The following is a 14,029-nucleotide window of genomic DNA, read 5'->3' on the forward strand; positions in this document are numbered from 1 at the left end:
ACAGATAGCGAGAGTAGAGGTCTGGACGTAGTGTTTACTGTTGTCTCCTGGAGGAGTTTGCTATTTTCGTGTTGCGGTTGTTACAAGCTTTCCGTAACTTTTGAGAGTCTAAGAAATTGTTACAAAGCAGTGTTGCTTCTCGGTAGAAAACTCGGGAACACCGATTTGTGTGGGAACAATGATAACAGTAGTGAACGTAAGAATACATTATTTATTTCCTGTGTTTACTCTGATATCAGATCACGTGACAATTCCGTACACTTTTTACGAAGTGCGAGGTTTTCCAGCCACCACTTGTCTAGTTTCCCCTCGGTGAACCCCTCGAGGAACCGTATATAGGCTAAGTACTCATCCGTGGCGGCACACAGGTAGCAGTCCTTTGGCTGGCCGTTAGGGAAATCTTCATCTCGTGGCGTTTTATTGTAGACAGGGACCTGGTTATTATGTTTAACCAAAAAGTTCTGCTCTTTCGTTTTCATCCATTCTCCTGAAATATTAAGGTGATACTATAATTAATCATAACGATTGACTTTATGTGATGGCGACATCAAGACATTCCCTAAAAGAGTACCAACTCTACTAACTGGTACATGTGTGTGGTGTGAACCGCTCCACAATACCCGAACTATAGCATACACATTATGTCGAGTTTTCTGTTGCTTTAATACCGTGGCATTATCGTTTTTATACCAATGATAGTTTTAGTAATATTTCCAACCGAAACATCAACACAAACCAGATCCTTCCAACCTAATCACGTCCTGATCCTCTACATGTACGTACAGAACTGTATCGTTTGTCTCGGTTATAAAAAGGCGGTATTACACAGTGTCAACTAATACACACTACACTACAGTGTCAACTAATACAAACTACACTACACTGCAGTGTCAACTAACACACACCACACTACAGTGTCAACTAAAACACACTACACTACAGTGTCAACTAATACACACTACACTACAGGGTCAACTAATACACACTACCGTGTCAACTAATACACACTACACTACAGTGTCAACTAATACACACTACACTACAGTGTCAACTAATACACATTACACTACAGTGTCAACTAATACAATACACTACAGTGTCAACTAATACACACTACACTACAGTGTCAACTAATACACACTACACTACAGTGTCAACTAATACACACGACACTACAGTGTCAACTAATACACACGACACTACAGTGTCAACTAATACACACTACACTACAGTGTCAACTAATATACACTACACTACAGAGTCAACTAATGCACACTACAGTGTCAACTAATATACTACACTACAGTGTCAACTAATACACACTACACTACAATGTCAACTAATACACACTACACTACACTGTCAACTAATACACACTACACTACAGTGTCAACTAATACACACCACACTACAGTGTCAACTAATACACACTACACTACAGTGTCAACTAATACACACTACACTACAATGTCAACTAATACACACTACACTACAGTGTCAACTAATACACACTACACTACAGTGTCAACTAATACACACTGCACTACAGTGTCAACTAATACACACTACACTACACTACAGTGTCAACTAATACACACTACACTACAGTGACACTACACTACAGTGTCAACTAATACACACGACACTACAGTGTCAACTAATACACACTACACTACAATGTCAACTAATACACACTACACTACAGTGTCCACTAATACACACTACACTACAGTGTCAACTAATACACATTACACTACAGTGTCAACTAATACAATACACTACAATGTCAACTAATACACACTACACTACAGTGTCAACTAATACACACTACACTACAGTGTCAACTAATACACACTACACTACAGTGTCAACTAATACACACTATACTACCGTGTCAACTAATACACACTACAGTGTCAACTAATACACACTACACTACAGTGTCAACTAATACAATACACTACAATGTCAACTAATACACATTACACTACAGTGTCAACTAATACAATACACTACAATGTCAACTAATACACATTACACTACAGTGTCAACTAATACACACTACACTACAGTGTCAACTTATACACACTACACTACATTATCAACTAATACACACTACACTACACTACAGTGTCAACTAATAAACACTACACTACAGTGTCAACTAATACACACGACACTACAGTGTCAACTAATACACACTACACTACAGTGTCAACTAATACACACGACACTACAGTGTCAACTAATACACACTACACTACAGTGTCAACTAATACACACTACACTACAGTGTCCACTAATACACACTACACTACAGTGTCAACTAATACACACTACACTACAGTGTCAACTAATATACTACACTACAGTGTCAACTAATACACACTACACTACAGTGTCAACTAATACACACTACACTACAGTGTCAACTAATACACTACACTACAGTGTCAACTAATACACACTACACTACAGTGTCAACTAATACACACTACACTACAGTGTCAACTAATACACACTACACTACAATGTCAACTAATACAATACACTACAGTGTCAACTAATATACTACACTACAGTGTCAACTAATACACACTACACTACAGTGTCAACTAATACACACCACACTACAGTGTCAACTGATACACACGACACTACAGTATCAACTAATATACTACACTACAGTATGTTTATAATGTGTCTCCCTATACTGTACTGTTGTAGGTATGTTTAGAATGTGTCTCCCTACACTGTACCACTGTAGGTATGTTTATAATGTGTCTCCCTACACTGTACTGTTGTAGGTATGTTTAGAATGTGTCTCCCTTCACTGTACTGTTGTAGGTATGTTTATAATGTGTCTCCCTACACTGTACTGTTGTAGGTATATTTAGAATGTGTCTCCCTACACTGTACTGTTGTAGGTATGTTTATAATGTGTCTCCCTACACTGTACTGTTGTAGGTATGTTTAGAATGTGTCTCCTCCCTACACTGTACTGTTGTAGGTATGTTTATAATGTGTCTCCCTACACTGTACTGTTGTAGGTATGTTTATAATGTGTCTCCATACACTGTACTGTTGTAGGTATGTTTATAATGTGTCTCCCTATACTGTACTGTTGTAGGTATGTTTAGAATGTGTCTCCCTACACTGTACTGTTGTAGGTATGTTTATAATGTGTCTCCCTACACTGTACTGTTGTAGGTATGTTTACAATGTGTCTCCCTACACTGTACTGTTGTAGGTATGTTTATAATGTGTCTCCCTACACTGTACTGTTGTAGGTATGTTTAGAATGTGTCTCCCTACACTGTACTGTTGTAGGTATATAATGTGTCTCCCTACACTGTACTGTTGTAGGTATATAATGTGTCTCCCTACACTGTACTGTTGTAGGTATATAATGTGTCTCCCTACACTGTACTGTTGTAGGTATGTTTATATTGTGTCTCCCTACACTGTACTAATACACACTACACTACAGTGTCAACTAATACACACCACACTACAGTGTCAACTAATACACACGACACTACAGTATCAACTAATATACTACACTACAGTGTCAACTAATACACACTACACTACAGTGTCAACTAATACACACTACATTACAGTGCCAACGAATACACACTACACTACAGTGTCAACTAATACACACTACAGTGTCAACTAATACACACGACACTACAGTGTCAACTAATACACACGACACTACAGTGTCAACTAATACACACGACACTACAGTGTCAACTAATACACACTACAGTGTCAACTAATGCAGTACATTATAGTGTTAATTAATAAACATTACACCAGAGTGTTAACTATTATTAAGAGACACTACATTTGTATATCACAGTCTTCTTACAAAGGACACAATATATATCACAGACAAAGCACAAAGGAACAGCTTACTAGAGTAAACACATCAGCAAAATATTACAGATTACACAAAAGGATGGAATAGTCCAATGTTTCAAAATATTACAGATTACACAAAAGGATGGAATTGTCCAATGTTTCAAAATAGTACAGATTACAAAAGGATGGAATAGTCCAATGTTTCAAAATATTACAGATTACACAAAAGGATAAAATAGTCGAATGTTTCAAAATATTACAGTTTACACCAAAAAATAAAATAGTCGAATGTTTCAGATACGTTATACAGTTTACACCAAAGGATGGAATAGTCGAATGTTTCAGTGCACAAGAACAACATAACATCATTGTACTAATCATAGTAGTATTAAACATACCAATATTCTTCATATGTCCCTGGCAGGCAAGTACCTCCGCCATGTTGAGCAGTCGACGTCAGCAGATTTAGAAATAAATCTATATTGGCCGATTATTACACCGTGTAGTAATCCAGTGGCATTGTATAGATGGCCGCGCTCGGGTACACAGCGATTCATTAACCTAGCTTTGTTAATTAGTAAAGGTGTGTATTGTACCACACCGGTCAGTCTACTGGCGTTATCGGCGGGTCTGATCAGGTACATAAAACATACGTAACTAGGTAGCTGACATTGTGTAATCAATTTCCCTTTTCTCCCAATGAAATATTTAGATGTTCATTTGATCGTGACAGTCTGTTTAAACAATACCCAGTACCCTGTTGTACAATCGATATCCCTAGTTACACTCTAGGGGCGACACCCTGGGAGACGGAGTGGAGGTCCACATACTTCATACGACTTCAACATGAAAATAAACTCCTGTCAGCACGAGGACGAACAGTGTGTACAAAACGTTACACGTGATACGTACAGAACGTTATACTCAATATGTACAGAACGTTATACCCGATACGTACGGAACGTTATACTCGATACGTACAGTACGTTATACTCGATACGTACATAACGTTATACTCGATACGTACAGAACGTTATACTCGATACGTACATAACGTTATACTCGATACGTACATAACGTTATACTCGATACGTACAGAACGTTATACTCGATACGTACAGAACGTTATACTCGATACGTACAGAACGTTATACTCGATACGTACAGAACGTTATTACGTTATACTCGATACGTACAGAACGTTATACTCGATACGTACGGGACGTTATACTCGATACGTACGGAACGTTATACTTGATACGTACGGAACGTTATACTCGATACGTACAGAGAGTTATACTTGATACGTACAGAACGTTATACCTGATACGTACAGAACGTTATACTCAATATGTATAGAACGTTATACTCGATACGTACAGAACGTTATACTCGATACGTACAGAACGTTATACTTGATACGTACAGAACGTTATACTCGATACGTACAGAACGTTATACTCGATACGTACGGAACGTTATACTCGATACGTACAGAACGTTATACTTGATACGTACGGAACGTTATACTCGATACGTGCGGAACGTTATACCTGATACGTACAGAACGTTATACCTGATACGTACAGAACGTTATACCTGATACGTACAGAACGTTATACCTCATACGTACAGAACGTTATACTCAATATGTACAGAACGTTATACTCGATACGTACAGAACGTTATACTCGATACGTACAGAACGTTATACCTGATACGTACAGAACGTTATACCTGATACGTACAGAACGTTATACCTGATACGTACCGAACGTTATACTCAATATGTACAGAACGTTATACTCGATACGTACGGAACGTTATACTCGATACGTACAGAACGTTATACTTGATACGTACAGAACGTTATACTTGATACGTACAGAACGTTATACTCGATACGTACAGAACGTTATACCTGATACGTACAGAACGTTATACTTGATACGTACAGAATGTTATACTTGATACGTACAGAACGTTATACTCGATACGTACAGAACGTTATACTCTATACGTACAGTACGTTATACCTGATACGTACAGAACGTTATACCTGATACGTACAGAACGTTATACTTGATACGTACATAACGTTATACTCTATACGTACAGTACGTTATACCTGATACGTACAGAACGTTATACTCTATACGTACAGTACGTTATACCTGATACGTACAGAACGTTATACTCTATACGTACAGAACGTTATACTTGATACGTACAGAACGTTATACTTGATACGTACAGAACGTTATACTCTATACGTACAGTACGTTATACCTGATACGTACAGAACGTTATACTCGATACGTACAGAACGTTATACCTGATACGTACAAAACGTTATACTCGATACGTACAGAATGTTATACTCGATACGTACAGTACGTTATACCTGATACGTACAGAATGTTATACTCGATACGTACAGAACGTTATACTTGATACGTACAGAATGTTATACTCAATACGTACAGAACGTTATACTCGATACGTACAGAACGTTATACTCGATACGTACGGAACGTTATACTCGATACGTACAGAACGTTATACTTGATACGTACAGAATGTTATACTTGATACGTACAGAACGTTATACTCGATACGTACAGAACGTTATACTCTATACGTACAGTACGTTATACCTGATACGTACAGAACGTTATACCTGATACGTACAGAACGTTATACTCTATACGTACAGTACGTTATACCTGATACATACAGAACGTTATACTCTATACGTGCAGTACGTTATACCTGATACGTACAGAACGTTATACTCTATACGGACAGTACGTTATACTTGGTACGTACAGAACGTTATACTCTATACGTACAGTACGTTATACCTGATACGTACAGAACGTTATACTCTATACGTACAGTACGTTATACTTGATACGTACAGAACGTTATACTCTATACGTACAGTACGTTATACTTGATACGTACAGAACGTTATACTCGATACGTACGGAACGTTATACTTGGTACTACAGAACGTTATACTCGATACGTATGGAATGTTATACTCGATACTACAGAACGTTATACTCGATACGTACAGAATGTTATACTCGATACGTATGGAATGTTATACTCGATACGTACAAAACGTTATACTCGATACTACAGAACGTTATACTCGATACGTACAGAATGTTATACTCGATACGTACAGAACGTTATACTCGATACGTACAGAACGTTATACTCGATACTACAGAACGTTATACTCGATACGTATAGAACGTTATACTCAATACTTACAGAACGTTATACTCAATACGTACAGAACGTAATACTTGATACGTACAGAACGTTATACTCGATACGTACAGAACGTTATACTCGATACGTACAGAACGTTATACTTGATACGTACAGAACGTTATACTCGATACGTACATAACGTTATACTTGATACGTACAGAACGTTATACTTGATACGTACAGAACGTTATACTTGATACGTACAGAACGTTATACTCGATACGTACAGAACGTTATACTCTATACGTACAGTACGTTATACCTGATACGTACAGAACGTTATACCTGATACGTACAGAATGTTATACTTGATACGTACAGAACGTTATACTCTATACGTACAGTACGTTATACCTGATACGTACAGAACGTTATACCTGATACGTACAGAACGTTATACTTGATACGTACAGAACGTTATACTCTATACGTACAGTACGTTATACCTGATACGTACAGAACGTTATACTCTATACGTACAGTACGTTATACCTGATACGTACAGAACGTTATACTCTATACGTACAGAACGTTATACTTGATACGTACAGAACGTTATACTTGATACGTACAGAACGTTATACTCTATACGTACAGTACGTTATACCTGATACGTACAGAACGTTATACTCGATACGTACAGAACGTTATGCTTGATACGTACAGAACGTTATAGTCGATACGTACAGAATGTTATACTCGATACGTACAGTACGTTATACCTGATACGTACAGTTTGTTATACTCGATACGTACAGAACGTTATACTTGATACGTACAGAATGTTATACTCAATACGTACAGAACGTTATACTCGATACGTACGGAACGTTATACTCGATACGTACGGAACGTTATACTCGATACGTACGGAACGTTATACTCGATACGTACAGAACGTTATACTTGATACGTACAGAATGTTATACTTGATACGTACAGAACGTTATACTCGATACGTACAGAACGTTATACTGTATACGTACAGTACGTTATACCTGATACGTACAGAACGTTATACCTGATACGTACAGAACGTTATACTTGATACGTACAGAACGTTATACTCGATACGTACAGAACGTTATACTCTATACGTACAGTATGTTATACCTGATACGTACAGAACGTTATACCTGATACGTACAGAATGTTATACTTGATACGTACAGAACGTTATACTCTATACGTACAGTACGTTATACCTGATACGTACAGAACGTTATACTCTATACGTACAGTACGTTATACCTGATACGTACAGAACGTTATACTCTATACGGACAGTACGTTATACTTGGTACGTACAGACCGTTATACTCTATACGTACAGTACGTTATACCTGATACGTACAGAACGTTATACTCTATACGTACAGTACGTTATACTTGATACGTACAGAACGTTATACTCTATACGTACAGTACGTTATACCTGATACGTACAGAACGTTATACTCGATACGTACAGAACGTTATACTCGATACGTACAGAACGTTATACTCTATACGTACAGTACGTTATACTTGATACGTACAGAACGTTATACTCGATACGTACGGAACGTTATACTTGGTACGTACAGAATGGTATACTTGATACGTACAGAACGTTATACTTGATACGTACAGAACGTTATACTCGATACGTACGGAACGTTATACTCGATACGTACAGAACATTATACTTGATACGTACAGAACGTTATACTCGATACGTACGGAACGTTATACTTGATACGTACAGAACGTTATACTTGATACGTACAGAATGTTATACTCGATACGTACGGAACGTTATACTCGATACTACAGAACGTTATACTCGATACGTATGGAATGTTATACTCGATACTACAGAACATTATACTCGATACGTACAGAATGTTATACTCGATACGTACAGAACGTTATACTCGATACGTACAAAACGTTATACTCGATCCTACAGAACGTTATACTCGATACGTACAGAATGTTATACTCGATACGTACAGAACTTTATACTCGATACGTACAGAACGTTATACTCGATACTACAGAACGTTATACTCGATACGTACAGAACGTTATACTCAATACGTACAGAACGTTATACTTGATACGTACAGAACGTTATACTCGATACGTACAGAACGTTATACTGGATACGTACAGAACGTTATACTTGATACGTACAGAACGTTATACTCGATACGTACATAACGTTATACTTGATACGTACAGAACGTTTTACTTGATACGTACAGAACGTTATACTTGATACGTACAGAACGTTATACTTGATACGTACAGAACGTTATACTCGATACGTACAGAACGTTATACTCGATACTACAGAATGTTATACTTGATACGTGCAGAACGTTATACTCTATACGTACAGAACGTTATACTTGATACGTACAGAATGTTATACTTGATACGTACAGAACGTTATACTTGGTACGTACAATAGTATATCTCTATCAAAAGACATCCGTTTGTGGGTGATATTTCTGTATTGATAGTGAAATATTTATTTGTGAGTGATATCTTTCTCTAATTAGAAAGACAATCACCTGTATCAGACAGTTATAATGAACACAGACATAAGAATTGTAGCATAAATATATCTTTCATAAAAGATATAAATTTCCATAGGTGTACTTTCCTGCCCACTGCTCGCTGTTATAAATGATAACTTTCCATACAATGTCAAGACTTGTTAAAAGTAACATTGGGGTGGGATTGATTTGAAGAACAAATTGTTTCTCAGTTGTACCCCTGAGTATGTTAGTCTTTTTCCTGACGAGATAATAAAACTAAGTTGAGGATAGACAGTGATGATACGTAGGTTGTCTGTACTATTATACCTATAACAGGTACTGGACTACACCCCAGGGCTGTACAGACCGTATACACTAGTGGACAAGGCAATATAGGTAGGATATTAAATGGCTTTGTAAATACATTACGAGTCTCGGGAGGTTCTTTTTTAATTTCACAAGAACTTATTTTTTATCATATAACTGTAAAATTGACAGGTTTTAAAGTTCAAATACGAAAGACAATATCAGACAGAGACAGTAATCGATATAACAACTTCATCAGTTCGACAATTTGAACATAAAGCTTACTTCAATATGTATTATGTATCTTAACAATACAAAGAATGACTTCAAATTTGCTATGTTTAGAATGTGTCTCCCTACACTGTACTGTTGTAGGTATATTTAGAATGTGTCTCTACACTGTACTGTTGTAGATATGTTTATAATGTGTCTCCCTTCACTGTACTGTTGTAGGTATGTTTATAATGTGTCTCCCTACACTGTACTGTTGTAGGTATGTTTATAATGTGTCTCCCTACACTGTACTGTTGTAGGTATGTTTATAATGTGTCTCCCTACACTGTACTGTTGTAGGTATGTTTATAATGTGTCTCCCTACACTGTACTGATGTAGGTATGTTTAGAATGTGTCTCCCTACACTGTACTGTTGTAGGTATGTTTAGAATGTGTCTCCCTACACTGTACTGTTGTAGGTATGTTTAGAAGGTGTCTCTACATTGTACTGTTGTAGGTATGTTTAGAATGTGTCTCTACACTGTACTGTTGTAGGTATGTTTATAATGTGTCTCCCTACACTGTACTGTTGTAGGTATGTTTAAAATGTGTCTCCCTACACTGTACCGTTGTAGGTATGTTTATAATGTGTCTCCCTACACTGTACCGTTGTAGGTATGTTTAGAATGTGTCTCCCTACACTGTACTGTTGTAGGTATGTGTATAATGTGTCTCCCTACACTGTACTGTTGTAGGTATGTTTATAATGTGTCTCCCTACACTGTACTGTTGTAGGTATGTTTATAACGTGTCTCCCTACACTGTACTGTTGTAGGTATATAATGTGTCTCCCTACACTGTACTGTTGTAGGTATGTTTATAATGTGTCTCCCTACACTGTACTGATGTAGGTATGTTTATAATATGTCTCCCTACACTGTACTGTTGTAGGTATGTTTATAATGTGTCTCCCTACAATGTACTGTTGTAGGTATGTTTAGAATGTGTCTCCCTACACTGAACCACTGTAGGTATGTTTATAATGTGTCTCCCTACACTGTACTGTTGTAGGTATGTTTAGAATGTGTCTCCCTACACTGTACTGTTGTAGGTATGTTTAGAATGTGTCTCCCTACACTGTACTGTTGTAGGTATGTTTATAATGTGTCTCCCTATACTGTACTGTTGTAGGTATGTTTAGAATGTGTCTCCCTACACTGTACTGTTGTAGGTATGTTTATAATGTGTCTCCCTACACTGTACTGTTGTAGGTATGTTTAGAATGTGTCTCCCTACACTGTACTGTTGTAGGTATGTTTATAATGTGTCTCCCTACACTGTACTGTTGTAGGTATGTTTATAATGTGTCTCCCTACACTGTACTGTTGTAGGTATGTTTATAATGTGTCTCCCTACACTGTACTGTTGTAGGTATGTATATAATGTGTCTCTACACTGTACTGTTGTAGGTATGTTCATAATGTGTCTCACTACATTGTACTGTTGTAGGTATGTTCATAATGTGTCTCCCTACACTGTACTGTTGTAGGTATGTTTATAATGTGTCTCCCTACACTGTACTGTTGTAGGTATGTTTATAATGTGTCTCACTACACTGTACTGTTGTAGGTATGTTTAGAATGTGTCTCCCTACACTGTACTGTTATAGGTATGTTTAGAATGTGTCTCCTTACACTGTACTGTTATAGGTATGTTTATAATGTGTCTCCCTACACTGTACTGTTGTAGGTATGTTTATAATGTTTCTCTACACTGTACTGCTGTAGGTATGTTTATAATGTGTCTCCCTACACTGTCCATGATGGACCAAATTGTTTAAAGTAATAAATAACTGAGATCCTGACTTTCAGTCTGTTAACACAATTCTTATCAGCCTGATTCATCATTCTGCATTCTTGTTGTGAGACTAGTGACATATTCGACACGATTAATTAGTGATAAATATATATATATATAGTAAAGATTGTTTTAGTTTTGTATTGCTTACATCCTGTCAACAGCTAGGGTCATTTTAGGACGGCCTTTCATGTTTGTGAGATACAGGCTTGTAACGAATGTATGTTTGTGTGTTTAGGAAGGCTGTGGTATAATCATGTTTAACTGATCTAATCGCGAAACTTAATAGTGCTACCTCACTGAAACATACTGTCTAGGACACCCAGCAGGACACCCCACCCGGTCACATTATACTGACAACGGGCTAACCAGTTCTCCCACTCCCTAAATGCTTGGATACATTTGTATGTCTTCCCCAGGGGAAAAGACACAATACTACTGCCTTCCCTATAGGATCGAACGCTCAACTAAAGGACAGAATTGTATAACTGTATCAGAGAGATACGTACACAGCGTGTATAATAATATCTAACCCTGCTTTGAAGAAAACAGTTTTTCTTAACTTTTTTTGTACTAAAATTCACGCAAATATTTTGCGATCTTTTTCTTGCAACCGTAATGAGGATACAAGAAACCGGGATATAATAATAACTTTATTCTAAAAATGTCAAACATATGTCAACGACATATAGTAAACACTTGTATTTACCTTTTAATGACCAAATGACATGCGGGCAGTATTCTCCCTGCTCCTTGTAGCTGAACGCTGCCACCTTTATTTCATACACCGAACTAGCCTTAGAAGGGGAGACAACTATGTTGCTGGTGGTGCCACCTAGAGCTGCCCGTGTACTGAAGTCGATATCAAGTTCACATCTCCTGTAAGCCACGGTATATCCAATGACTGGCGGAGAGGTTCGCTGTTTGGGAACCTGAGAATGAAACAAATGAAACAGTGAAACAAAAAGACAATAAAAAGTCACTGGTGCCTATATCTGTTGTCAGTACATATTGAGTCTGTGTGGCGTCATGTAGTTTAATGTTTAGCTATTAAGAATGCGACATAAAGATTGTACAAAATGTAAAAAAAAAAAAAAAAAAATCCAACAAAACTAAACATTCAGTATGAATTTAGTAATACAGACAGTATATATTGAAAAGTGACTATTCATATACGGCTGTTCCGTCTCTCGATGACTCGTCATTGATGTTAGGGACATTACACTGCTCTCCCATTATTTTAGTTCATTTCGTCTTTAGAGGAATCTTACCGTCCATTCTATATAAATGCCTTTACCGTCCTCGACAGGGCAAACCTTCACTATCTTCGGCTGGAATATTTTCTTGTGTCTGAAACATAAATTGGATAACGATGCCAAATTGTGTTACAGTCAACTGGAAGTTCAAATCTCTAATGCCCCCTTAACACCAAGCTGAAATCCCTAATGCCCCCTTAACACCCAGCTCTAATCTCTAATGCCCCCTTAACACCAAGCTCAAATCCCTAATGCCCCCTTAACACCAAGCTCAAATCCCTAATGCCCCTTAACACCAAGCTCTAATATCTAATGCCCCCTTAACACCAAGCTCTAATATCTAATACCCCCTTAACACCAAGCTCTAATCTCTAATGCCCCCTTAACACCAAGCTCTAATATCTAATGCCCCCTTAACACCAAGCTCTAATATCTAATGCCCCCTTAACACCAAGCTCTAATATCTAATGCCCCCTTAACACCAAGATCAAATCCCTAATGCCCCCTTAACACCAAGCTCTAATATCTAATGCCCCCTTAACACTAAGGTCTAATATCTAATGCCCCCTTAACACTAAGCTCTAATATCTAATGCCCCCTTAACAACAAGCTCTAATATCTAATACCCCCTTAACACCAAGCTATAATATCTAATGCCCCCTTAACACTAAGCTCTAATATCTAATGCCCCCTTAACACAAAGCTCTAAT

General features: G+C 37.4%; 1 protein-coding gene across 4 annotated transcripts in view; it reads right to left on the reverse strand.

Annotated features, from left to right (window-relative positions):
• The window catches only part of LOC117328291 (protein sidekick-1-like), a 38,550-nt gene that overhangs the window by 8,252 nt on the left and 16,269 nt on the right, over nt 1–14,029 (reverse strand). For 2 of the 4 annotated variants that reach the window (XM_033885813.1, XM_033885811.1), the window contains exons 3-4: nt 13,335–13,413; nt 12,773–12,995 (exon numbers count right to left, since the gene is read on the reverse strand). In XM_033885813.1, the coding sequence (XP_033741704.1) occupies nt 12,773–12,995; nt 13,335–13,413 (302 nt within the window). Of the gene's footprint in view, nt 1–259; nt 488–4,268; nt 4,484–12,772; nt 12,996–13,334; nt 13,414–14,029 lie in introns of those variants that run through there. The other 2 variants (XM_033885812.1, XM_033885814.1) reach the window with 2 other exon arrangements.

This window comes from Pecten maximus, chromosome 5 (genome assembly GCF_902652985.1).
Source record: "Pecten maximus chromosome 5, xPecMax1.1, whole genome shotgun sequence".
Taxonomy (NCBI): domain Eukaryota; kingdom Metazoa; phylum Mollusca; class Bivalvia; order Pectinida; family Pectinidae; genus Pecten; species Pecten maximus.